The 26600-nt window shown below is 42.6% G+C and overlaps 1 protein-coding gene across 2 annotated transcripts in view; it reads right to left on the bottom strand.

The window, feature by feature from the left end:
* UBE4B (ubiquitination factor E4B) overlaps window positions 1-26600 on the bottom strand; it is a 2592778-nt gene that overhangs the window by 1066580 nt on the left and 1499598 nt on the right. For both annotated transcript variants that reach the window (XM_044063145.1, XM_044063144.1), the window contains one exon: window positions 13461-13599. In XM_044063145.1, coding sequence (XP_043919080.1) covers window positions 13461-13599 — 139 coding nt within the window. The remainder of the gene's footprint in view (window positions 1-13460; window positions 13600-26600) is intronic.

The raw sequence follows: 26600 nt of genomic DNA, 5'->3' as shown, positions 1-26600 counted from the left end.
TGGACTCCGAATGGGGTCTCGGTAGCGGCCTGCGAATCCACAGAAGTGGGCATCAGGGGCTGCGAAAGCACCTCACTGAGGACCGGAAAACTGATGACTAGCTTAGCGGAAGCATCGTCAACAGTTTTGGACCTGTGCAGTCTGTCTCTGTCTTTATCCTTATGTTTTTTCGGAAGATCGGTAGTCGGATGGCTTACCAAACCCATATTGGAATTAGAGGACTGAGAGCAAATATATCTAGCTACAATAAGGACCCGACGATGTATAATTCTGGCGTTGAACAAAGCACAAAAGCGACAGTGAGGGATGTCATGGTCTGGGCCTAAACAGGTGATGCAGTAAGAATGGAAATCTCAGTGTGGTATTTGCTTTCCACAGGTGAGACCATTGTTAACTTTTTCTGAAATCGGTTAGAGCAATAAAAAAGGATCTCCAATGGGGTACTTAGCTTTAGAAGACTTCAACTTCAATTCGGAAATAAAGATAGTGGCCGACCGGCACTCGTGCGAACTGCTTCTGCTTCGGGCTCCTTGGCAAGAAAGACTGATGTAATGGCGTCGGCTGCCTGATTTTATACCACTGACGACCTGACGTCAGTCCTGGATCGGGAGCAACTGACACAGAAATACTAAGCCTCTGGTATTTAGGCCGACTGAGGGCTACCCCTGGCAGGATAACCCAAATGTGATGACTGCAACAATGAAACACTAAGAACATCTCTCTATTTCTGCCCCAGGGTCCATATCTGCAGAGGAATAGAAAACTTTTCCTCCAGATTGGCTAGCCTACAGTCTCTTTCTAATGCGTCCAATAGGTTAATCGCACTTGCTGCAGAGGGTACCTCAGTGATGGCCTGTTCAGGCATTGCTATAAGGTGTCATGCCTGGATGCAGCTCTGTGACTACGCGGAACCTTTCAAGGAATCCTTCATCAATGTTCCTTTTGATGGACCATCATTGTTTGTGCTCACAGTTAAGAGTCGCTCTCCCGTAGTGAGGAGGATGGAAAAACCTTGTTTGCTGTCAGAATCCATTTTTCTACCCCACAAAGACCATTTTCCTGGCACCAGCGTGTTGGTAAGAAATCGTGTTTCAAAAAGTCTGAAGGTCCTTTTCAGGAATCACAGAGAGATTTTCCCCCAGAGGCAGAGGAGGAAATAACTATAATGGGAGATGCCACCCTTGCGGCAGAGGGGGGTCCGCAAAATCAAGGATCATGAGATTCCCTCTAAGATAGGTCCTTTCAGTGCTCCTGAGAGGTTGCCTGACTGTCCCTCTCTGGAGGCAGTCAGGGAGTGCTTATCCTTGCACCCAGACACCTGGTTAGACATCACAAACAATTGTTGGGTGCAAAAGATCATATCCAGAAGATATTCTATTCCATTTTTCAGAAACCAAAACCAAGCAAAACTCTCCCCAATGTTCAACCCCATCAGAGGTAGGAAGCAGCATTACAAATTGCAAACCTGCTAGAAAAAGTGTCATCCAGGTCGTCTAATCTTCAGGAGGTCAAATCTTCAGCTAAGATTTGAAATTTCTGTCCTGGAAAACTGTCTTTTTAGTAGCCACCACATCTGCTTAAAGGGTATCTGAGTTACAAGCTTTATCAGTCAAACCTCCCTACTTGATTTTTCATAAAGACAGAGTGACCTTATGTACTAATCCCTCCTTTTTGTCTAAAATTGCCTCTGAAAACAATATCAATCAGGTCATTAACCTGACAGTTTTCTTCCCCAATTTTCAGAACAAAGGTGAATATACACTTTGTTTATTAGATGTCCATAGACAGCTGCACTTTTATTTAGACAAAACAAAATCCTTCAGAAAAACTAATCAGCTTTTTCTCTCCTTCTCCAATGTTAGAGCGGGAAGGCCAGTACCTAATCTCACTTTGTCTAAATGGCCCACAGACTGCATTTCTCATGTGTATTCTGTTGCAGGAATACCTCTACCTGGAACAACCAAAAGTTCGCTCAGGAGAACCAAATAAGGGTACAGACCTGGTACCAAGAGAAGGTTGAAATAACAAGGCAGTTTATTGTGCAAAAACCCAAACGCTTGTATACATAATACGTTTTCGAAAATCTTCATCAAAGGCAAACAGCAATACACCAAAATCCTCCACTTAAATAAATCTATCAGACCAAGCATAGACCAATGATTTCATTAAAACAATTAAATATTTAAATAAATGATTCAATTGAAAAATATTTAAAAATGCAAACACTAGTCTTTCACTCAGTATAAATAAGACACAAGTTCCAAAACCCATATTGATGAATAAAAATAGATAAGTGATGTAATCTGTGTATGTGTAACCATAAAAAAACAATGATAATAATTTTAATAAATTATTTAAAAATTGTGTAAATATACAAAAATATTTAAATATATAAAATTGATTATTCTAAATGTTTAAACTAATACTGACATCTAGTGGCAGATTATAATTTTGCACTCCTCAACTTTAAAACTGGCATTATAGAAATTTTATCATTAAGGCCAGGAATCCTACTAGCTTCTAGTATGATCTGCCAATATAACTCTCTGTATTCTAGTTTGGTCTCCCACATACCTCCCCTGATTTCTTTGGGTACCACTTCAATAACAAAAAAATTAAAAGAAGCTGATGGACATGTAAGGATATGTCTAAAAAGTGCGTTGTTCATATTCTCCTTTTTTATTTCATAATAATGTTCATACATCCTGGTTTTTAGCTTCCTCTCAGTTTTTCCAACATAGAAGGACCCACAGGGGGAACACAAAGCTAAATAAACCACACCTTGGGTGTTACAATTAGAAAATGTGTGGCTCTTAATATACCTATTTCTACTAGGTATAAAAATACTGGAACAATTTTCAACATGTGGACATTGAGAACATGAACCACATTTGTAAGTCCCCTTTTTTCTGGATGAATAATCTAGTCTAGGGCCACTACCAAATTCAAAAAGTCTCTTAAAATTCGTGTCCCTCCTGTAAATAAACTTCAAAGGTAGACTTTGAATTTGTTTTAGTTCCGTGATCTGAAGAAAACGTTCCCATTCTCTAATAATTACTTCCCTGATGTTACGTGAATCCCCCGTATAATCCATTATGTATGCTCCTTCATAACTAAGGTTAGAAGCTAAATCATTACTATGAGGATTCAATGTTTCATCATGACCTAAAATAGGTGCAAATCTCCCTTTCCTACCTAGGACCACTTCTTCTATAATGTCTTGAATAAGATTGTCAGGGTAACCCCTGTCTCTAAACATCTGGGAGACAATCTCTACTTCCTTAACAAAATCCTCTTCCTCAGAGGTCATCCTACTAATTCTAACTAACTGTCCTTTGACCAGGTTCTTTTTCTGAAAAAATGGGTGACCACTATTGTAATGGAGGTAGGAATTGGAAAAAGTTTTTTTCCTGAAAACTTTAGAAGAAAAAGAGTGGTCCAATTTGGTCAAGGAAATGTCCAAATAAACTAATTCACTATTATTAAAAGAATGGGTAAAATCTAAAAATTCAGTGGTTCCTTTGAGGTATGTGAGAAATTCTAGAAATCTTTCATAAGAATCCTGCCAAAAAATAACAATGTCATCAAGAAAACGTTTGTATAAACACCAACAATGGGAAAACTCACTGTTAGTAACAAATAGTTTCTCCCACCAGGACAAAACAATGTTTGCATAAGTAGGGGCACATTTTGCCCACATAGCTTTTTAAAAAATTCCCCCTCAAAATACATAAAATTATTTTTAAGTACTATCTCCATGAGCAATAGACAGGTGTTAAAGTCATTAGAACCGTAATTACCACTCTCTCTCATGCTTTCCTCCAGCCATAAAAGACCTGTTTCATGAGGAATAGAACCAAAAAGGTCCACTATGTCCAGAGTAACAAACAATAGGTTGGAATTGAAAAGTTCAGGTTTTACATGTCTTAAAAAATCCCATGAATCCTTCAAGATAGTAATTCCTTGGTTTGAGAGGGATTTTAATTTTACATCTAAATACTTGGCTAGAGGAGCAGTCATAGGTTCATAGGTTCATACTAGGCTATCTGCCCTAGGGCATTTATAAGCCTAGCCAGAGTGTTTTTGGCTTTCGCCACCCATTTTAAATTAATTTTGCTATGCCTTTTTTTGAGGTTAGTATACTGTGCCTCTGTCTAACAGTGACACAGAAGTGATAGCCGGGGTAAACCTACGATCTCCCATCCACTCATCAAGATTCCTCTTGAAGAGAGTCAATGTGGGACTCTGCCTAACTTGGACTGGGATTTTATTCCAGAGTGAAGGGAGCCTCTGGGTTATGAATCTGTCCCTCCAGCATGTCCTATTTATTTCAGTGCTGAGGTTCAAGTCTCTCGAGCGCGTAGCTCGATGGGATTTGGATTTTCTGAGGTGCAGCATGTCCATTAATTCCGAGTTGGACATGGCTTTATACGTCAGGCACAGATCGCCTCTGAGCAGGCGGTATGTCATTGAGTAGAGCTGGAGTTTCTTTAACCGGGCAGCATATGGCACCTGTTTGAGCCCTTTGATCCTCTTGGTGAGGTACTTTTGGGGTCTTTCCAGTTGCTGCAGGTGTCTGGTAAGGTACATCCCAAAAGGGGCATTGTACTCAATTATGGGCCTGATGAGGGATGAGTAAAGAGGTACGATGACCTCCCCTGATCTAGATGTGAATCCCTTCATGATTAGGTGGGCTATATAAAATGTTTTTCTAACCACTTTGGCCACGTGGTTGTCAAATGAGAGATTGCTATCAACTTGGGTCCCCAGGTCCCTAATGACTTCTTCTGTACTTAATGGATTACCACCTATGTGGTAATTTGTGGGCACTTTGTTTTTGCCAAAGGGATGACTATACACTTTTTGGCGTTTAGCTTGAGGCCATGGCTCTGGCACCAGTTGTCTGTTGCTATGAGGCCCTTTTGGAGGATGCTTGTGTCGGCTGGAGAGTTGATTATGGCGCCCAGTTTGCAGTCATCTGCGAACTTGGTCAGCCACAGTCCTTCCGTGTTGGCCTGAAATATATACCGAACAAGAGAGGTCCCAGGACTGAGCCTTGTGGGACGCCACTTGTAACTGGTTTGGAGTCTGACATGGCTCCAGCAATTCTAACCATGTGGGTTCTGTCCTTGAGCCAGTTTGCAACCCATCTAGTGACATAGGGGTTTATATTTAAGCTGGTGAGCTTATCTATAATGCCCGAGTGGGGTATTGTATCGAAGGCTTTTGCGAGGTCCAGGGTAGGCTGTGTGGACCACCTTCCCCTCGTCAATGGCCTTGGTGACTGTTTCAAAGAAATCGACCAGGTTTAAGAGGCAGGATCTGCCCTTAACAAAGCCAAACTGGGTAGGATCCAGTGTCTGTAGGTCCCCAATATCTTTATGTATGAGGTCCATGATGATCCTTTCCATAGCTTTGCAGACCAAGCTAGTCAGGCTTATGGGGCGATAGTTTCCAGGATCCGTTGAGGTACCACCTTTGTGGAGAGGGACCACTGTTGCTGTACGCCACTCTTTGGGTACATATCCTGTAGTAAGGCTAAGATTGAACAGTAGTTTTATGTTTGGGTTTAGCTCTTCTTGGAGTTCATGTAGGACGAGCCGGGACACCATCTGGTCCCATTGATGCTGTGTTTTTTGCTTTGGAGAGGGCGGCTCTTACCTGAGCATCTGAGATGTCAGGGGGGCAGCACTCTGTTGGGATAGATATTTTCCCTTTTGGTGGGGAGAGGGGGGAGAAGTTTGCACTGAACCTGTCAGCTAGGATGTTGGCAATGTCTCTGGGCTCGGTGTATTTTTTGTCATTTTGGACTAATTCTGAGCATATCTGGGAATTCCCACCCAGGTTCCTAACATAACTAAAGAAAGCCTTGTGTCCTGTGCAATTTTTCTCTCTAAGCTGGCCTTAGACGATTTTATGAGTGCCCGTAGTTTTTTGCTAATACTGATCAGAGATGCCTTCCCTTTTTGGGATTTTGCTCTATCATAAACACCAACCTCCTCCGAACACAAAGTTCACCAAACACAAACACAGTCCGCTGTTCTGTCCAATATAGGGATTTCCTCCAAACTCCAACAAATATTCCACCATATATTCTCAATCTAAAGGTTTATTTGGAAGACGTATTGCTGGTGTTGTTTGCTGCTAATTTCTGTGTTTAAACTGTTTTAACAATAAATATATATATATTCCTTACACTATCGGTGGTGGAATATTTGTTGGAGTTTGGAGGAAATCCCTTTATTGGACAGAACAGCGGACTGTGTTTGTGTTTGGTGAATTTTGCTCTATCATGTAGTAGCATCCTCCTTCTATCGTATAGTTTGTTTATGGCTGGGGTCCACCAGACAGGACGTCTGCCTTTGGAGGATTGGGTCTTGGTTTTATTTGGGATTGCATGATCCATGCATTCCTGAAGGTGTTCATAGAATGCGTTTATAAAGGATTCTGTGGTCTGGGCCGTATTTTCCACAGGCCCGGGGACTTTGAAGGATTTTGCCTCGGTTTTGAGGCGTGTGAAATTTGCTTTAGAGACCCCTCTGAAGAAACTGTAAGTCTTAAAGGTGGGTCCGAAGGATCCTTGTGGACCTTCGGAATACCAAAAACTGAGGGTGTCCTGGGGTACCTGTTATACAAATAATTAAAAGTATCCAAATCTACAGATTCTTCCAATAACAAATCATTTAAAAGCAAAGCAATTTTGGAGTGAGCTATATTTACCTCGTTAATAGAAGCCTTAGAATATTTTGAATCATCTAGTAACATTTCTTTCATTTTAGATTCATATAAAATATAATCTATTAAAACTGTACCCCCTCCTTTATCTGGTTGCATAATTCTTAAAGACTTGTTATTAGTGAGTTGGTTCAACAACAATTTTTCATCCTTTGAAAGGTTGGAATATATCTTATGTGTATTGATAGTATTCCTAATCTCCCTTTCCATGATAATTTCTAAGTTTTTAAGCTGTGGGTGTAGAGGTGGATTAAAAGTACTTTTTCTCTTAAAAATGGACTGTCCATATACAGATTGTGAATCTGCCAACACCAAGGCCAAGTTCCTTTTCCATAAAAACAACTTCATATCAATTATAGCCTGAGGAATATTGCCTTTTCTGATAGGTATATATTTAAAACCTTTGGAAAACAACTTAAAATGATCCAGGTTTATTAATTCAGCACTATAATTAAAAATGTTATAATTACTATGTTCAAAAATATTGCCATAGTGTTTGATTTCAACACTGGAATCTGTATTGACTAGTATCTGGGATTCCCCCTGTAATAATGATGTTGATTGTAATAAACAGGTTTTTTGTTCCGAATTCTGTTGGATCTCCGGGGAAGGGGTGGAAAATCCAAAGGGTCTGGATGATAAGATTCTGTAAAAACTTCGTTGTTTTCCTCACCCACCGAGTTTCTATTAATTGTAGGCTTGTGATTTGGTCCTGTATAACGTTCTGGGGTGTATAAATTAAAAGGCCTTGGTTTGGGATAAGCAGTACCATCCTGATATTCCTTTATATCTCACTTTGTCTAAATGGCCCACAGACTGCATTTCTCATGTGTATTCTGTTGCAGGAATACCTCTACCTGGTCATGTTAGAGCTCATTCTACTAGATCTACATCTACATCTCAAGCCTTCTGATCCAGAGTTCCGATAGAGAACATTTATGCAGCTGCTACTTGGTCGAACTCTCATACCTTGTCATAAATTACAAGTTATTATGTCTAAAGGTAGGGCTGTTTTTAGAGCTCATTCTACTACATCTATGTCTACATCTCACGCCTTCTGGTCCAGAGCTCCGATAGAGAACATTTATGCAGCTGCTACTTGGTTGAACTCTCATACCTTTGTCACATAGTACAAGTTAAGTCGAAAGGTAGGGCTGTTTCTGGCTCTGCAGTGCTGTGGAGCATCCTTCCATAAAGGCCACCTGGGATCACTGCAGATAGGGACTCTGTCTCACAGGTTGAAGAATGAATGAAAATGACAACTGCAGATGAAGCGTTCCACCTCTGTTGTCCATTTTCATTCTTCCTCAACCCCCCCCCCCCCCATCCCCCTGTCCCTTCTGGGAAGTTTTGCAGAGGTATTCTAGGAACCACTGTTCCTTTTGAGCTCCTGGTTCTATCTACTATGTATCTTAGGATAGTTTTCTTTCTATAAGTTTATACATCTGCTTATACAGCTACAGCAAACTCAATCTGAGGTAATTTGGAGGACAGGGGGCATTATGGGTAAGCAGGAGCTCAAGAGTCAGATTCTAAGCTATTAAAAAAGCAGCCAAGTTGAATCTGAGATTCTGATCTGAACCCACAGCTCCAGGAAAACACAGATGGAACTTTATGGTGACTACATAACTTAATTTTTTACTCACAGAAAAACAGCTGAATTCACTTGAGAGTGGAACTTATGTTTGGTCGTGAAGGCAGCAAACGAGACCTGAAGCAATAGGGATGGACTAGGGCATTATGGGTAGAGGAAGGAGCTCAAGAGTTGGATCCGATGTCTGGTAAATGCAGCCAAGTTGGCTCCAAGGATCATATCCGGACCCATAAGTAAGGAAGAATGAAAAGGACAACATCAGATCCTTTGTTGACTGGGTTAGTCCCACACTGGGTAATACCCCCCCCCCCCAACATCTTTATTAAATTTACACATATGACAAAGGCAATCTTACATTTATATGAATGGAAAACATGCAAAATGATATCACTTTAGTTGCAAACAGTTTACATCACAGACACCACTGAAACAACTGTAGTTGTAAACATTATACATCACTTATAAACCATCCAGGCATTGTCAGTTAAGCATTACATAGCTCATTCAAATCCCGCTTCTTAAACCTCGTTCCTGCTCTACATATATTGTTCCCACAATTCCCATTTTTTCCCATGTAGTTTGCTCCTTCTCTTTTCCAAATATCGCAATTCCAGTTAGTTTATCTCTGTTACTATATTCACTACTTCTAGTAAAGTTGGTCTAGACTTTGATTTCCATTTTCCAGTAATTGCTTTTTTGGCAGCCACCATAATTAAACTCAGCAAGGCTTAACTATGTCTAGGCAATTTCTATTCTGTAGCACAACTCAAAAAAGTCATTCCAATCCGCTCACCCAACATCCCCAACACTGTGGGGAATCCCAAAATTCTGCTAGCTCATCACACTTACAAAAAATACGTTCCCAGCTACCTCTTTCTTGCCCATCACACCTCCAATATTTGCTATCCGCCTGAGGAAAATTCTTTGGAGTCTACTTGGGGTATAAAAATACCCATGTAAACAATTCTAGGCAAATATCCTAAATCTTCTAGACTTTGTTGCATATTGGGTAATATCTTCTTTTCAGGGGAGACTCGAGGTGGAATTTAAACTACTAGGGGAAGTTTGGCTAGGGATATTGGGGAACTTCTTCTACTCTTTTCAATAGGTGCAATGGGATCTTCTACATCCACCCTATCGACCACTAACTCAGACAGATGGGACCTTGGTTTAACGTCTCATCCAAAAGACGACCCACTCAGCATTGCAGCACCTTCCTTATGCTGCACTGGAGTGTCTTGCATACAAAAATCCATTTATAATAAAGGGACTTTCTCTGCAAGAAGTTCAGACTGGTATATTTACTTAGTTATCACTTGTTACTGGTTAAGTGGGTTGGTCTCTTCAGATATGAACAGGACTGGAGATCAAACAATACAGAAGTAATAAAATCACCATAACGTTACATTTGTGCAGCTAAACCTGACAAAGTTTTAGCAAAGCAAGACAGAAGGGCAAAATGTCAGATGTAAATATTAAGTGGTAAAAAAGCTTAACATAACAATGTAAGAAGAGCACACAACTGTGACACACATTTCATGCGTCTCATACAATTAGCACTGTGATGAGAAAGGGAAACACTACATGGGAGTGTACAGGATTTATACAGTTTAACACAAGACAGCTGCGTTCTGACTGAAAAAAAATGGAGAGATTTAAAATTCAGTTTCACTGGATCTGCATTTGCTTGAGTCTGGTAGCAAGCACAAGTGATAAAGACTGAGTTGCTTACAAGCTCTGTCCAGTACTCCAGGCCTTAGCCTCCATTGCCTACTGTGCAACTTTGAGCACTTCACGTAACTAAACATTCCTTCTGAAAAGAGGCTTGTACTTACAGAGTTTAGCTCGGATCAACATTCATTTGTACTACAGTAAATAGGATGAACTCGCAAAGGGACTGAGATTAGGATTAAACTTGCATAGTTCAGAATCCAGACGTCCATGCCCTTCTTGCTTTAAAATTGAGTTGTTCAGAGGCTAGAGGTCCTAGCCCTTTTTAGCTTAATTCCTTATCACCAGGGAGCTAAAAGGTATCAGACAAAATGATCCATGGTTGAAGGTTTGAACTGGTGGTGCCAAGTCCAACTGTGACCCTCAATTGGGGTCCAGAAAAATTCAATCATACAGAGGTGGTCCAGACCTGCGAATTGAGCCCTCAGCCTATGTAAGCCTGAGGGAAAAAATGAAAATAGGGTGAACTCGCAAAGGGACAGAGATCACGATTAAACTTGAGTGGTTCAGAATCCAGATGTCCGTGCCCTTCTTGAATTAAAATTGCATGGTTCACAGGCCGGAGGTCCTAGCCCTTTTTTTAGCTTAAATGTGGTATTTTTGTTACCACAAGGGGGCTAAAAGGTATCAATAGACAAAATGATCCATGGCTGAAGGTTTGGTCTGGTGGTGCCAAGTCCAACTGGGACCCTCAATAAGGGTCCAGACAAAATGTAATCAAATGGAGGTGGCCCAGACCTGCGAGTTGAGCCCACAAACTATGTAGGTCCGAGAAAGTTTAATTCTGATTTCTGTCCCTTTGCGAGTTCACCCTATTTTCGTTTTTCCCTCTGACCTACATAAGCTGAGGGCTCAACTCGCAGGTATGGGCCACCTCCATATGTTTGAATTTGGTACTACAGTAAGAAAATACATTATTTTATTCATTCTCATGATTATCCACTTATCCAGTTCGGGGCAAAGAAGAAACGAAGCCAACTTAGCACTATAGGGGCAGAAGGCACTGGCATTATTCTTGAACAGGACACCAAGCAAATACAAAACACACACACAAACATGCACATCTACGGTCAATTTGGACAACTAGTATTTTAGCTACAGCATATCTTTGGGATGTGAGGAAAATGAAGGAGCCAATGAAAACTCACATAGGGAGGATATGCAGTCTCTGCACAAAAGGCACTCCAGATAAGAAACAAACTGGAAAACCAGGCACTGTGAGGGGACAACGCACTACTGCACCAGCTAAGTGGTAATTAATTAACAAAAAACAAGAAGTTAAACTGACATGTACATCTTAGTGGTTTCCATTCCATCTGTGCAGTGTATCAAAAAAAGTACTGGTTAAATATGTGAGGCAGGAGGAAAGGGTCTCAGACTGGATTCGTCAGTCACACTAAGAGCTGGAATGCAGTTTCCTGGAGACTGCAGGCAAAGCAAAAGCTAGTGAAGGGGCAATAAAATAATGCACAGAATTTTATTTATTTATTTATTTATTTATTTTGAATGTCCGACTAGAGAGGTTCCATAGGAGCCTTTTTCAGGCGGGGCCCGGAGAAAAATACCAGATGCTCCAGAAGCAGCAGACAACATAAAATGACATGAAATGATTACACATGATTAGTGGTGGCTTTTAAAATTAAAAGGACAGTAACTATGTCCTTAAGCTAGTGGAACTAAAACTGCAAATACCAGCAATACAAATACTGTACCTGAGGTGGTTGTGTCTTGGAATATTCCAACTAGTCTGAGGTACAGTGATTTCAAAGTCAGAATACCTAAGTAGCATGTGTGGGTGAGCTTCAGAATGTTTATTTTTTGACTGAACTACAGTTTCAATTTTCAAACTGCTGGGAATCATACTATGAAGTCATACACTTCTGACAGGCAAGACATTAATTAGAATTAGTAATACTGCACATTTATTAAAAATTATGTATTCATGAATTAAAAGCAAATCAGAAAGTAATAATAAACCTGCATACACTAGTTAAACACTCATTATACAATGACCCCCCCCCATTAATATTCCAAGCGTGCACATTGCAAATCAGAGTTATACTAATGGAAAAAGGTCTGGTTTCCTGGACTTTTTCCATTAGTATAACTCTTTTTTCACAGCAACGGAGAACGCAAGATCTCCGTTGCTGTTTACACACTGTCTTGCTATGTTAAACGAGTTTAACATAGCGAGACAGCTTTAAAAAAAAGTAATAGAGATCTTCCTATCTTCGTTGCTTTTTTAAAGGTGTCTCGCTATGTTAGAGGAGTTTAACATAGCGAGACACTTTGTAAAAAGCAACGGAGATCTTGCTTTCTCCGTTGCTTTTTTGAAAGCTGTCTCGCTATGTTAAATGGGTTTAACATAGCGAGACAGCTTTAAAAAAGCAACAGAGATTCTCTGTTGCTTTTTTTAAAGCTGTCTCGCTATTTTAAACTCCTTTAACATAGCGAGACAGTTTGTAAAAAGCAACGGAGATCTTGCTTTCTCCATTTCTTCCGCCCACAGCTCTGATATACTGCGTAAGCATGCGTAGTACTTCAGAACTGCCGCAGAATACCAGACAGCTGAGAAGGGCAGCAAGGAGGCATTATACAATGCCATTATTTAAGAAAAGTAATTATTTTTTTCTTAAATAATGTCATTCTATAATAGCAATAACCCACTTCTGGGTGTGGGTAACGCTGGATTTACCCACGGTTGTCTTTGTTTGGCCACTCGGGCTTCGTCCACGTGACCAAACCACACTAACCGTGGGTAAATCCAGCATTACCCACACCCAGGCGTGGATTATTGCTCTAAGAGTTAAGGCTTAATATAAAGTATAATGAAGAATACTAAAAAAAAATTACAATATTCTGTACAAGGTTCAAGGATATAAATAAATATATATACACAGTATACACTTTATGATCCTAGTTAAATAATTTAAACCGTGAAAAAGTAAATAAATGGTCTGTAAGATAAAGTAGGCAAAGTGGAACATCTGGGTATAAACTGTAGCTCAGACAGTTTATGCAAATTTTTCTGTGCAACGACAGAAGTATAGGCTAAAATACTGAAGACAGTACAAAATGCACAAAGATGAAAAAAAAAATAACCTCAATGGCAGTGTTCCTGATGGCAAGTGAGTGGGTGGGAAGAAAAGCAGCCAGTGGGGATAAGTATGTACTGAGAAAAATGATACAGGACTGTGTTTCTACTGATAAGATATAAAAAAATAAGATCCAAAGGAAATGAAGAGGTGAAAGCCAATGTATAAGACCACTTCATGTAGATATTAACTAGATGACTATCACTAAACCAGCTTAAAAAAAGTGACAGCTGATGTGCGTGCTAAATACATTCTGTATGCTTTTAATAATAAACCATACCGCATAAAGGCAAACAAACCCTTACCTGTTAAGGTCTCTAATTGTGCGTAATCTACGTATATACCGTCGACAACTGGGCAAGATAGACAAATGGTGTGTATGAAGTGTCAAGAAGAAACATTCAGTAGGAAACTTTGGTTCTGAAAAAGATGCTGGGTCACTTTCTGCAAGACAAAAAAAATGAAAGGAAAATTCTAACAGTTGTACGAATATACATTTTATGCTCCTTTGTATAATTTTGCATGTATTACTCAAGACTTCAAGAAAATTTTCGTCTAACAGATACACAAGTATTTACTCATATCAGCTGATCTCTGAGAAAGCCTTCTGCAATAATAAATGGATGCAAGTGTCTTCTTAATGAACGTTATCTTAGCAGAACTCTTTCAGTCCTCAGCTTCCTGCTGGATATGTGCGTCTTCTACTGGCTCACTTCATAGGTGTACAGTTAAGTAATAGGATAGATGCCCATGTCAGGCATTTTAGGCTTAGCCACTTTCCTTCAAAGATGTGAATCAAACCTTGTACTGTTTGGAAGGTAAATACCTTAACTATTATGCCCCCCCACCCCATTCTACCCCAGTTAACAATACAAATTAAATAAAATGCTACATACACAGTCACACTCTGAATCCACTTAGGATGGCACACCAAGCCCAAGGTTCCCAGCTCATTCCTCGTGAAACTTAAGACAGCATATCTAATCACTGCACTTACAACACTGTCTACCTGCTAGGTAGGGGGAAAGCCCTCAAATATGCATTACATCTAGTTTAAAGAGGCTCTCTCTGCAACGAGGAACAGAAGAAAAGAAATCAAAGTACTGAAACAAAGTAGGAGTAAGAAGGCTGAAGCTCAAAACATCAAAGTGTAGGTTGCCCATCTCCTGGAAATACAGTCCAAGCACAAGAGCTCTGTAAATGGTACAACTTTATTCATTTATTTATCCTTTGTTGACCAGGTTAGTCCCACTAGGCTAGTGGACTCTTTTTTCAAGGCAGACCCAAAGTGGTATTTAAACTACTAGGGGAAATTTGGCTGGTGCATTGTATGGCTTGATAGGTGCTATGGGATCTTTTACATCCTCCTGAGCTACCACCAACTCAAGCCGATAGGATACCTTGATTTAAAGTCTCATCTGTAAGACAACATCCTCAAGAGTGCAGCACCCCCCCCCCCCAATGCTGCATTACAGTGTCAACAATCCATCTACCCGGTGTGGGACTAGAACCCACAGCCTTCTACACCAAAAGCAAATGTGTTATCTGCTGCATCACTGATAGTGGGACAAAGTCTGAAATTTGTACTCTCAAGATAGGAACTGGAAGAAACCACATCTCTGGTAGAATGAATTTTTTTTTGCACTTTTTGCTCTTACATTTTGTTGATCATCAACCCTCTTCCAGGTAATAGTTTCACTTGTTCCCTATCACAGGAGAAATGTTTGGCTGACAAGTGCCATCACAGAGATGGCCTTAAGAGGCATAGGTTCATAGGTAGGTACTAGGCTATTGGCCCTAGGGCCTATATAAGCCTAGCCAAAAAGGTACCCTGGCTTTCGCCACCCAAGAAAAATTATTTTCCTGTGCCCCTGTCAAGCAGAGCCACAGAAGTGATCCTTGGGGTGAATTTTCTATCTCCCATCCAATCATCAAGATTTTTCTTGAAGAGTGCTAATGAGGAGCTCTATTTGACACAGATAGGTAGTCTGTTCCAGAGTATGGGAAGTCTCTGGGACAGGAATCTCTCCCTCCAGTATGTTCCGTTTATTGTGGTGACAAGGTTTAGGTCCCTAGAGCGTGTAGCTCGGAGGGATTGGGATTTCTTTAAGTGTAGCATGAACAACAGCTCTGGGTTTGACAAAGCTTTGTATGTTAGGCAGAGATCGCCTCTTAGTAGGCGATATGTGATGGAGTAAAACTGGAGTTTTTTGAGACTGTCTGCGTAGGACATCTGTTTGAGGCCAGTAATCCTCTTTGTGAGGTATTTCTGCGGTCTTTCCAGTTGTTGTAGATGTCTTGTGAGGTACATACCAAAAGGGGCGTTGTACTCTTATAATGGGTCTAATGAGTGATGGGTAGAGGGGAACAATGGCCTCTTTTTTTCTGGATGAGAAATCTTTTGTGATGAGGTGTGCCACGTAGAAGGATTTCCTGACCACTGTGGTGATGTGATTATCAAAGGAGAGTCTACTGTCCAGCTGTGTCCCAAGGTCTCATCAAACTTTCAGTGTTAAGTAGACTACCGCCTATGTGGTAGTTCATGGGAGTTTTTACCAAAGGGGATGACAATGCACTTTTTGGCACTGAACTTGAGGCCATGGCTTTGACACCAGGCATCTGTCTCAGTGAGGCCCTTTTGTAGGATGTCCACATCGTTAGGAGTTTTGATTATGGCTCCTAGTTTGCAGTCATCTGCAAACTTAGCTAGCCAAAAACCTTGTGTGTCAGCCTGTACTTCAGAGAAGTAGATACCAAACAGGAGAGGACCCAGGACTGAACCCTGTGTTACTTCACTTGTCTGAAGTCTGATTTGGAGTCTGCTACTTTCACAGTGTGAGTTCTGTCAGTAAGCCAGTTGGCAATCCATCTTGTAACATAGGGATTTATACCTAGTTTAGTGAGTTTTTCTATAATTCCAGAGTGGGGGATGGTGTTGAACGTCTTGGCAAGCTCTAGATAGGCTGTGTGAACCACCTTACCCTCATCTATGGCTTTGGTGACTGCTTCAAAGACGTCTATCAGGTTTAGGAGACATGATCTGCCCCCGAACTGTGTGGGGTCCAGAGTTTGGAGATCTCCAATGTCTTTATGAGTTCCATGATGATACGTTCCATGGCCTTGCAGACAAGGCTTGTCAGGCTAATGGGGTGGTAGTTCCCGGGGTCTGTTGTGACTCCCCCTTTGTGGAGTGGGATAAGGGTCTATATTATATTTTCGAAAGTTTCAAACATCGAACACCATATGGTTGACACCATATGAGAGATGTTTGAAATTTCTAAAATATAATAAAAAAATAAAAATAAAAAACTACACTTACCTAAACACTGTAGGCAGGGGGGCAAGCCCCCCTGCACCCCCCATGTGGGGGGCTGCGCCCCCCACACACCCAATACTTAAATATTCCTACTCCGAGATCGCACTGCATTGAAGTAAAGGGAAAATATTCCCTACACCGATTTCCGTGTTACTCGCACGACGTTTCGACCAATCAGGTTTGTTCAATACGCGCTCACCATTTACAACTTTAGATCATGCGATAGGAACCCATGGGATAACCGTTGCGGTGCACCATTTAATGGGTACAAAGCCTGAGGTGAGGCTATGACTGAACATGGTACTTAGGTGGGGTGCCAGTTCATTCTGTAGTTCGTTTAGAAGGTAGCCTGGGATGTTGTCAGGTCCCATGGATGCTATGTTCTTGACTTTGGAGAGTGAGGCTTTTACCTGTGCAGCCGTGATTACAGGAACTTTGCATTCATCCAGTATAGAGATGGGCCCTTTAGGGGATGAGAGGGGAGTAAAGTTAGCACTGAATCTATCTGCCAGGATGTTGGCAATATCAGTTGGCTCTGTATATTTAGTGCCATTGTGCTGTAACTCAGAGCAGTTCTGAGTGTTGCCATTGAAATTCTTGACATAGCTATAGAATGCTTTGTGGTTGTCTTTAGAATCAGTGGTGATTTTGTTTTCATAACTAGCTTTGGAGGATTTATGAGGGATCTCAGCTTCTTACTGAGGATGACCAGGGAGTTCCTCCAATCATGGGATTTTACTCATTTTTCCAACAGTTTCTTTCTTCTGTTATATAGTTTGTTTATGGCAGAAGACCACCAGATTGGCTTCCTTTTTTTGGAGGATAGCATCTTGGTTCTGTTAGGGGCAGCATGATCCATGCACTTATTTGTGTAGCAGTCATACCTCTATTGTCCGGCTGCATGGGTGTTGTGAAGTTTGCCACTTCTGTCTTAAGAAGAGTGAAGTTGGCTTTGGAGAAATTTTTTACAGTTGTCTCCCTAATGGGGGTGGGGCGGGATGTGGATGTCTAGCTTGTGGTCGGATCTGACCAATGAGGAATTGACCTCTGGTGTGGAACACTGGTTGCCCATGTTGGTGATGACCAGGTCTAGGATATTGCTGCCCCTGGTGAGGGTGTGGATAAGTTGATCCAAGGCATTGGAATTTATGAATTCCAGAAAACGTTGAGCAAAATAGTTGGTACATGAGTAGTTTTCCCAGTTAATAGTGGGGTAGTTGAAATCACCAATTGTTAGGGTGTTGGGTTGTACCCTAATATTTTCCAGTGTATCAAGAAAAGAGGAGTGGGAATCCTAGGGCATGGTGGGCAGTCTGTAGCAAGCTACAATCTGGATTGTGGTCTTGCCCAGAGTTAGTTGAACGTGGATAATCTTGGATGCATTATGCTGAGCAACTAGCTTGGAGGTGTGGCTATCTTTAATGATATTTTAGTGTTTTGGTCCAGGTTAGGTGGCCGAAAGGTGTGGTGTGAATTATAGCCTAGTAATGCAGGGGTGCTCTCTGGAGCTTTGAACCAGGTCTCTGTCACTGCACAGATGTCAATGTTCTCCATTTTAAGGAGTGCCTCGAGTGAGTGCATTTTGAGGTTTAGACTTCTAGCATTGAGTAGCATTACCCTCAGATTTTGCTTGCTTGTACCTGTTACGGTGGTGAATTTGTCATTTGAATCTTGCCTAAAAAAGGCACTATATGGGTGGCAAGAGCCTTTGCCAGTATCCAGAATCCCAAGGGCGACAGGTGCAGGCCATCTCTGGCAAAGCATCGTGCTCTGTCGATCATGTCATCCCAGGCAGACAGATACTGGATTCCCTTAGAAGAACACCAGAAGCTTAGCCAATTGTTGAAGTCAATCATTTTGTCCTTGTACTGTGGTATAATTCTGGCTGATGGCAGGATTCTACTCAGGGCTACGGTCATACATGGCTGGGCTACAAGATCGGAGAGCTTCTCCACATCTCTTTTCATGTAGTCCAGGGAGGTACATCTCAGGTCATTCACACCAACATGGACAATGACAGAGTCATATGGCAGTTCGAACTTTTTCCTCCTAGCCCTATTTCTTCAAGCGTGCACCCAACTAAAAAGCTGGAAAGGTCCATGGAATGGTCTGTCCACTCTGCCCATCCCTCATTTCTGCATGGAGTGTTGCCAAAAAGCAGTCCCACTCTTTCCACTGAAGCATGGGAATTGGTTTCCCTACAATCTCTACCAGGAAAATTGCACTTCTCTGTGTGCCCCCCCCCCCCCGATGCAAGTGGGCCACACACCCCTTTACTCCTCTCCCTCCCTGCTGAGTACTTCAGTGCCAAGGCTGCTATCCATACCCTGGTCACCTGTGTTGCAGTAAAGGGCCCATCTCTATGTGCAACATTTGCTTAAATATAGCCAAATCCTTCCCTACCTGCAGAAAAACTGATGGAACATTTTTTCAGTCTTCCTGAACTTCTACAGCTTTCAGAAATAGTTAAAAGTTGGGGTCCAAACCAATTTTGTAGTAAGAAATGTAGGTTAGTTTTCATAGGTTCATAGGTGTGTACTAGGCTAATGACCATGGAGCCTTTACAAGCCTAACCCTTAGAAGTGCCCTGGCATCGTGCCGCCTGACGTTAGTTCCCAGTTCCTCTATCAAGCAGAGCCACTGAAGTGATCCCCGGGGTGAACTTTCTATTACCCATCCACTCATCAAGATTTCACTTGAAGAGGGACAGCAAGGTGCTCTGCTTGACATGTATGGGAAGTCTATTCCAGAGCATGTGCAGTCTCTGGGTGAGGAGCCTGTCCCTTCAGCATGTTCTGTTGATTGTGGTAATGAGGCTGAGGTCTCTGTAGCGTGTGGTGTGAAGGGTTTGGGATTTCTTTAAATGTAGCATTTCTAACAGAGTTGGGTCAGACATAGCTTTGTAAGTCAAGCAGAGATCGTCTCTAAGTAGGCGATATGAGACAGAGAACAGCTGGAGTCTTTTGAATCTGTATGTGTAGGACATGTGTTTAATGCCTAGGATCCTCTTCATGAGGTACTTCTGTGGCCTCTGCAGCTGTTACAGGTGTCTAGTGAGGTACATGCCAAATGGAGCATTATACTCGATGACTGGTCTAATGAGGGAAGAGTAGAAACAGATGATGACCTCTTTCCTCCTGGATGCAAAACCCTTGGTAATGAGATGTGCCACACAGAAGGAGTTTCTAACCAAAGTAGAAATGTGGTGGTCGAAGGAGAGGTTGCTGTCAACCTGTATCTCCAGATGTGTTGTAACGCCTTCAGTGGGCTCCCATCAATGTGGTAATTAGTGGGAACTGAGTTTTTACCAAAGGGGATAACGACGCATTTTTTGGCATTAAGCTTAAAGTCATGGTTTCAACACCAGTCATTAGTCTCAGTGAGGCCTTTCTGTAGGATGTTTGCATCACCTGGGGAGTTAATAATGGCACCCAATTTGCAGTCGTCGGCGAACTTGGTCAGCCAGAGTCCCTTTATGTTGGCCTGGACTTCTGAGAAGTGTAAGTCTGGTCTGTACTATGTGAGGTGGCTCTAGTGATCTTGGCTCTTGGCTCACTGACAGAACCCACACTGTAAAATTTGAAGACTCCAAATCTAACTTCAAACCAGTGACAAGTGGAGTATCATAGGGTTCAGTCTTGGGACCTCTCCTGTTTGGTATCTACTTCTCTAAAGTACAGGCTAACAGAGAAGGCCTTTGGCTAACAAAGTTTGCAGATGACTGCAAACTAGGAGCCATAGCTGAGTCCCCAAATGATGTGGACATTGTACAGAAGGGCCTCACTGAGACAGATGCCTGGTGTCTAAGCCATAGTCTCAAGCTCAGTGCCAAAAAGTGCATTGTCATCACCTTTGGTAAAAACTATGCACCCATGAACTAACACATAGGCGGCAGTCTACTTAACGCTGAATGTGTGATAAGAGACCTGGGGACCCAGGTGGACCATAGTCTCTCTTTTGATAATCACATCACCACAGCAGTCAGGAAATCCTTCTACGTGGCACACCTCATCACAAAAGGGTTCTCATCTAGGAAAAAAGAGGTCACTGTTCCCCTCTACTCAACACTCATTAGACCCATTATAAAGTACAATGCCCCTTTTGGAATGTACCTCACAAGACATCTGCAGCAGCTGGAAAGGCCACAGAAGTACCTCACAAAGAGGATTACTGGCCTCAAACAGATGCCCTACACTGACCGTCTAAAAAAACTCCAGCTTTACCCCATAGCATATCGGCTACTCCGATGTGATCTCTGCCTAACATATAAAGCTATGTCAAACCCAGAGCTGTTGGACACGCTACACCTAAAGAAATCCCAATCCCTCTGAGCTACACGCTCTAGGGACCTAAACATTGTCACCACAATAATCAGGACATGCTGGAGGGATAGAGTCCTGTCCCAGAACAAGCTACCCATCTATGAAAAGAAGTTCCTCATTAGCACTCTTCAAAATAAATCTTTGTAAGTGGATGGGAAATAGGAAATGCACCCCAGGGATCACTTTGGTGGCTCTGCTTGACAGGGGCACAGAAAAATAACTTTCTTGGGTGGCGTAAGCCAGGGAACCTTGTTGGTTAGGCTTACATAGGCCCTTGGGCCGATAGCCTAGTACCTACCTATGAACCTATGAGATTCACTCCTTGTAAAAGGCTAAGCATAGTTCCTTCCATGAAAATTAGGGCTTGTATCATGGAGATCCTTCAGACACTCTGGAAGAAATAATGCTCACAAAAAAAGTGTCTTCCACAAAACAAATTACAAATCTACCGGATCTCACATGAGAGAGGCACAGGGTTGTCTTCAGCATTGAGCCTTAATAATGGGGAAATAGCATCAGCAGATTCTACAATGAAAACAGTGGGGATTTTAACTGATTCTGAGGTACGGAAATGCCCACTCTAAGAGCACCTAAATAAACAAAAGCTTAAGAAACCTTTTTATATGGTGCAGACTTCTGAATGGCAGTAAGAGAAGAAGCTGTCACTGGAGGCAAAGCTCTTGCACACAAGCATTTACAATAACAAACAGGTTGTCAGTAACACACACACACAGCCACCTCACATAGTACAGAAAAGGCCTATATACCCATTTATGCTGGGCTGCTCTTAAATGTTTTCTTCCTAAAACACAAAGTCCTCCCAGACATTGCACAAAAAGTATCCTTAGCAACCTCAGGAGCATTCCACAAAATAAATACCCAACACAAATTAATGCAGCCACATCCTACAGTGTCTCAGTTTCTAAGCACACAACCCAAAATCTTGCCCTTAGGAGACAACATTGTGAAACACATAGATATCTCACTCACTAGGCTAAGCAAGGAAAGAGTCACAGTCAACTTTCTGTCAGTTGCCAGGATCCGTTAGATCTCACACACACTGAGGTCTTTGAACCACAAGTATGAGTATGACTCAAAGTCCATGTCAGCATAAACGAACTGAGATGTACCTCCCTGGATTACATGAAGAGAGACATTACGGAGCTCTCAGACTGTCTCTCCCATGCTGATATTAGCCTAGTGGTGAGCAGCATTCTACCTTTTCCTAGGATGATTCCACAATATGAACATAAAATAACTAACAGCTAGCTTAGAATATGGTGTCACTCAAACAGGGTACAGTATTTACTAACCTAGGAGGACATGGTTGACAGTCCATGCTCCTTGCAAGCTTTTGGTCCCCCTATGCTCCACCATAGAAGAGTTGAGAGATCACTCGTGAGGCATTAGAATAGATCTGCTCAGTCTCTCCGCAATCATGCTCGAGCTCCCCATAATGTGCATTGCAACGAGAAAGCAGTCAGATGAAATTGCCCATTGCCAAACTCTGAGGGCTTCTCAACAGAGAGGATAGGATCTGGTTCCCCCCTTGTTTGTTGATGTACCAGACTACTGCCATGTTGCCTGTCTGAACTGCAATCATTCTAAAGGGAAGGTTTGGGTGGAATGCTTGCAATGCTAATAGCACTGCCCTCATTTCTAGAACATTGATATGCAGAATGGCCTCCAAATGGGACCAAGTGCCTTGGACTGTTTTTCCCAGATAATGCCTCCCCACCCCATCTGGGATGCATCTGTGGTAACTATGGCTTGGGGTTAAGAGAGAAGGAAGAACCGATCTCGATGAAGTGAAAAGTACAGTTGTATACACTTACCATAAATGTAGATTTTCGAGTGTATTCACTGTTGCAGTCATCACACTTGGGTTATCTGCCTGCAGGTGGCCCTCAGTCGGCCCGAATACCAGAGACTTAGTATTTCTGCATCGTATGCTGTCGCTCCAAGACTGACGTCAGGTATATAAAAACAGACAGTCGACACCATTACATCAGTTTTTCTTGCTTCAAATGTCAAGACACCCCCCCAAATAGGGAGACAGGTTATGGTGGGGAAAAACACCACCAGTAAAAAGTAAATACCAGTAACAATACCAATACCCCAGAAGGGGTTAGTAATAGCCATAGATAGGAGAGAGAGAGAACCAGGGGACTGGAGGGAGGGAAACCAGGACTGCAACAGTGAATACACTCTAACATCTACATTTATGGTAAGTATACACAACTGTACTATGTTCTTCATGTTTCACTGTTGCAGTCATCACACTTGGGTGGATTCCCAATGTTGAAGAAGGGTGGAGGCAGTCAAGAAGAGTTAGGGCTGGCTAGTATGCCTTGCAGGACTGCTGTAGCAAATCCTCCCCCGATTTGGAAAAGATAGGCAGGTGGAAAAGTTTGTTGAAGGTGTGTACAGAACTCCAGGTAGCAGCCTCCAGGATATCCCGGGTAGGGACTCCCCTGAGAAATGCTGTAGAGGTAGATGTTGCCCTAGTGTAATGTGTTTGACCCCCTAAGGGATTGGTTTCCCATGGTGCTTGTAGCAGAAATGGATGCAGTGTGGTATCTATTTGGAAATGGTTTGTTTTGAAATGGCCTTGCCCTCTGCCTCTCTTGCAAACCTGGCTAGTAACTGGTCAGATTTTCTGAAGGCCTTAGTCCTATCAAGGTAGAATCTGAGCTGTCTGTACACATCCATGGAGTGCAGGATCCTTTCCCCTTTATTTTGAGGATTAGGGAAGAAGGTTGGTAAATGGATGGATTGATTGAGAGCAACACTGGACACCACCTTGGGCATAAAGGAGGGTTAGCCCTGAGGGAAACCCTGTCAGTATTGAACATAATGAAGGGTTCCACAGCCATGAGTGTTTGAAGCTCAGACACTCTTCCAGCTGAAGTGATGGCTAGAAGCAAGGCTGTTTTCCAAGAAAGGAATTTTAATTCTGCTAATGAAGCAGGTTCGAAGGGGGGAAGCGTGAGCTTTTCCAGTACAAAGTGAAGGTCCCAAGCAGGGGTGGATGCTCTCCTTGGTGGTCTTAAGTTGTTTGCCCCTCTTAGGAACTCTTTGATAAGAGGGTGCAAGAAGAGAGGTGGCTCAGTGTTGTAATGAGCAGAAATGGCTGAGGCATGTATCTTAATGGAGGAGAAGGACAGGCCTTTGTGGAGTAGATCTGCTAGGTAATCCAGAATAAGAGGCAGAGTTGTGTCCTCTCCTTTAGATTGAGTCCATGAGCAGAACGTTTTCCTCTTATCAGCATAGGCTTTTCTTGTACTGGGTCTTCTGGCTTCGAGAATGACATCCAGCACCTGTTTGCTTAAGGTTGCTGGGGGAGAATTCAAGGAATAAGCTAGGCTTCAAGATTTAGGGTTTGCAGTAATGGATGCAGAATCTGTACCTCCTGCTGAGAGAGGAGGATTGGATTTTTTTGTAGGTGCCAGGGTGGCACCGATGTCAGGCTGCGCAGGAGTGGATACAAGTACTGGCGTGGCCAGTCTGGGGCACTCAGAATTGTCCTTGGTCTGTCCTGCTTTATCTTGAGTAATACTCTTGAAAGGAGGGGCAGAGGGGGAAAGGCATAGATTGAGAGGTTTACCCACTGGCATCCACTTTCCAGGCCCTGCTGTGAGGATTCCTGGTGCAGAATTTGCTGAGCTGGTGGTTGTAGGGGAAGGCAGAGAGATCCACCTCTGGGGTCCCCCATTTTTGAATCAGAAGGGTGGAGGTGCTGTGCTCCAATTGCCACTTGTGTGGGTCTAGGAAATTTCTGCTTAAGTTGTATGCCAGTAAGTTTTGTTTACCTGGCAGGAAATGAGCTTGCAGATGGACTTGAATGTCCAAAGCCATGTTCCACAGGGCCAAGGCTAGCCTGCAGAGTGGGTAGGAATGGGTTCCCCTCTGCTTGTTGATGTACCACCTGGTGCACTGACGTCAGGGAAGAGGTGACAGCAACCGACGCCGGACCTAGACTTTGGAATTCTGGCCGACTGCGGGTAGCCTGCCAGCAGGATAACCCAAGAGTAATGACTGCAACAGTGAAACACGATGAACATCTGTGGTGTTGCCTATTTTTATCAGCAGTTGTCCTGGAAGGATTTGGGTTCTGAAAGATGTCAGGGCATTCTGCACAGCCACCATCTCTTTTTGGTTGATGTGCAGATGAATTTGACTTGGGCTCCAGTGGCCCCGAATACATTTTCCGTCCATGTGTGCCCCCAGGCATAGTCCGATGCTTCTGTGGTTAGGGTCTGGGAGGCATGGTGTTGAGTAAATGGCAGTCCCATGTTGTGGTTGCATGGTTCTGCCCACCAGAGGAACTCTGTCTTTAGACAGGGTAAGATAGGCATGACTGTTTCCAGGTCCTGAGAATGTTGGCACCAAAGACTTTTTAGGTACCACTGGAGTTTCCTCATATGCAGTCTTGCATATGGAATCAGCAGTATACATGAGGCCATGAACCCTAGAGATTGCAGTATTTTTTTTGCAGATAGCTGGATTCTGGTGGCCATTTATTTGTAGTAATCATAGACTTGTTTTTCTGAGGTGAGGAATGCCATCTGGGAAGTTGTGTCCAAGCTTGCTCCCAGGAATACAATCTTTTGACTGGGTACCAGTTTTGATTTATTTTCGTTGATGGTATACTCCAAGGAAGTGAGAAGGTTTTTCACAAATGTCAGGTGCTGCAGAAGCAATTCCTGACTGTCCACCTGAATCAGGCAGTCGTCCAAGTACAGGTAAATTTGGATATTTCTCTGCCTGCAGTATGCAATTGCTGGAGCCAGGTATTTTGTGAATACTCTGGTAACCCAAAGAGAAGTGCAGAGAAAGTACAGTTGTGTACACTTAACCATAAATGTAGATGTTAGAGTGTATTCACTGTTGCATTCATCGCATTTGGGTTATCTGCTTGCAGTAGCCCTCAGTCGGCCTGATTATCAAAGTCTTGGGTCCTGCATCAGTTGTTGTCTCATCTTCCGTGACGTCAGGACGTCAGGGGAATAAAGCATGCAGCCGACACCATCACATCAATTTTTCTTGCCCCAGATGTCAGGTGCCCCCATAATGGGAAGCAATTATATACAAGGTTACACCTCCAACAAAAAGCAAATACACCAAAAAGCTTTATGAATAGTAAATCAGAATAGAGGTACAGTCAATAGAAGTCAGGGGGCTGGAGGGAGGGTAACCAGGACTGCAACAATGAATACACTCGAACATCTACATTTACGTTAAGTGTACACAACTGTACTATGTTCTTTGTGTTTCACTGTTGCAGTCATCACATTTGGGTAGATTCCCAAAGCTAAGGATGGGAGAAAGAATTTAGAGGGATCCAGTGTCTGCCAGCCTGGGACGACATGCTCGACAAGCTGCGTTGCTTCGCAAGAGACGGCTTGCACCTGTCACCTCTAAACTTTCGAATACTGGCCAAGGCTCTTGCTGCCCCCATAGTGCCTTTTTTAGGCAAGGCTCAAAAGTCAAACCCACCTCCGTAAACAGCACAATTAACAAAAAACTGAGGGTTATGCTACTCAATGCCAGGAGTTTAAATCTCAAAATGCACGTGCTCAAATCACTCCTCAGTATGGAGAACATCGACATCTGTGCAGTAACAGAAACCTGGTTCAAGGCTCCAGAGAGCACCCCAGCACTACCAGGCTACAACTCATACCACACGTTTCGGCCACAGAACACGGACCGAAACACAAAAGAAGGGAGTGTATCCATATTCATCAAGGATACCTACACCTCCAGGTTAGTGGCACAGCATGATACCTCTGAGATCATCCATGTGC

The sequence above is a fragment of the Protopterus annectens genome, chromosome 2.part1 (genome assembly GCF_019279795.1).
Source record: "Protopterus annectens isolate FY-2018-M chromosome 2.part1, PAN1.0, whole genome shotgun sequence".
Taxonomy (NCBI): domain Eukaryota; kingdom Metazoa; phylum Chordata; order Ceratodontiformes; family Protopteridae; genus Protopterus; species Protopterus annectens.
This window is presented reverse-complemented; position numbering and strand designations above follow the sequence as displayed.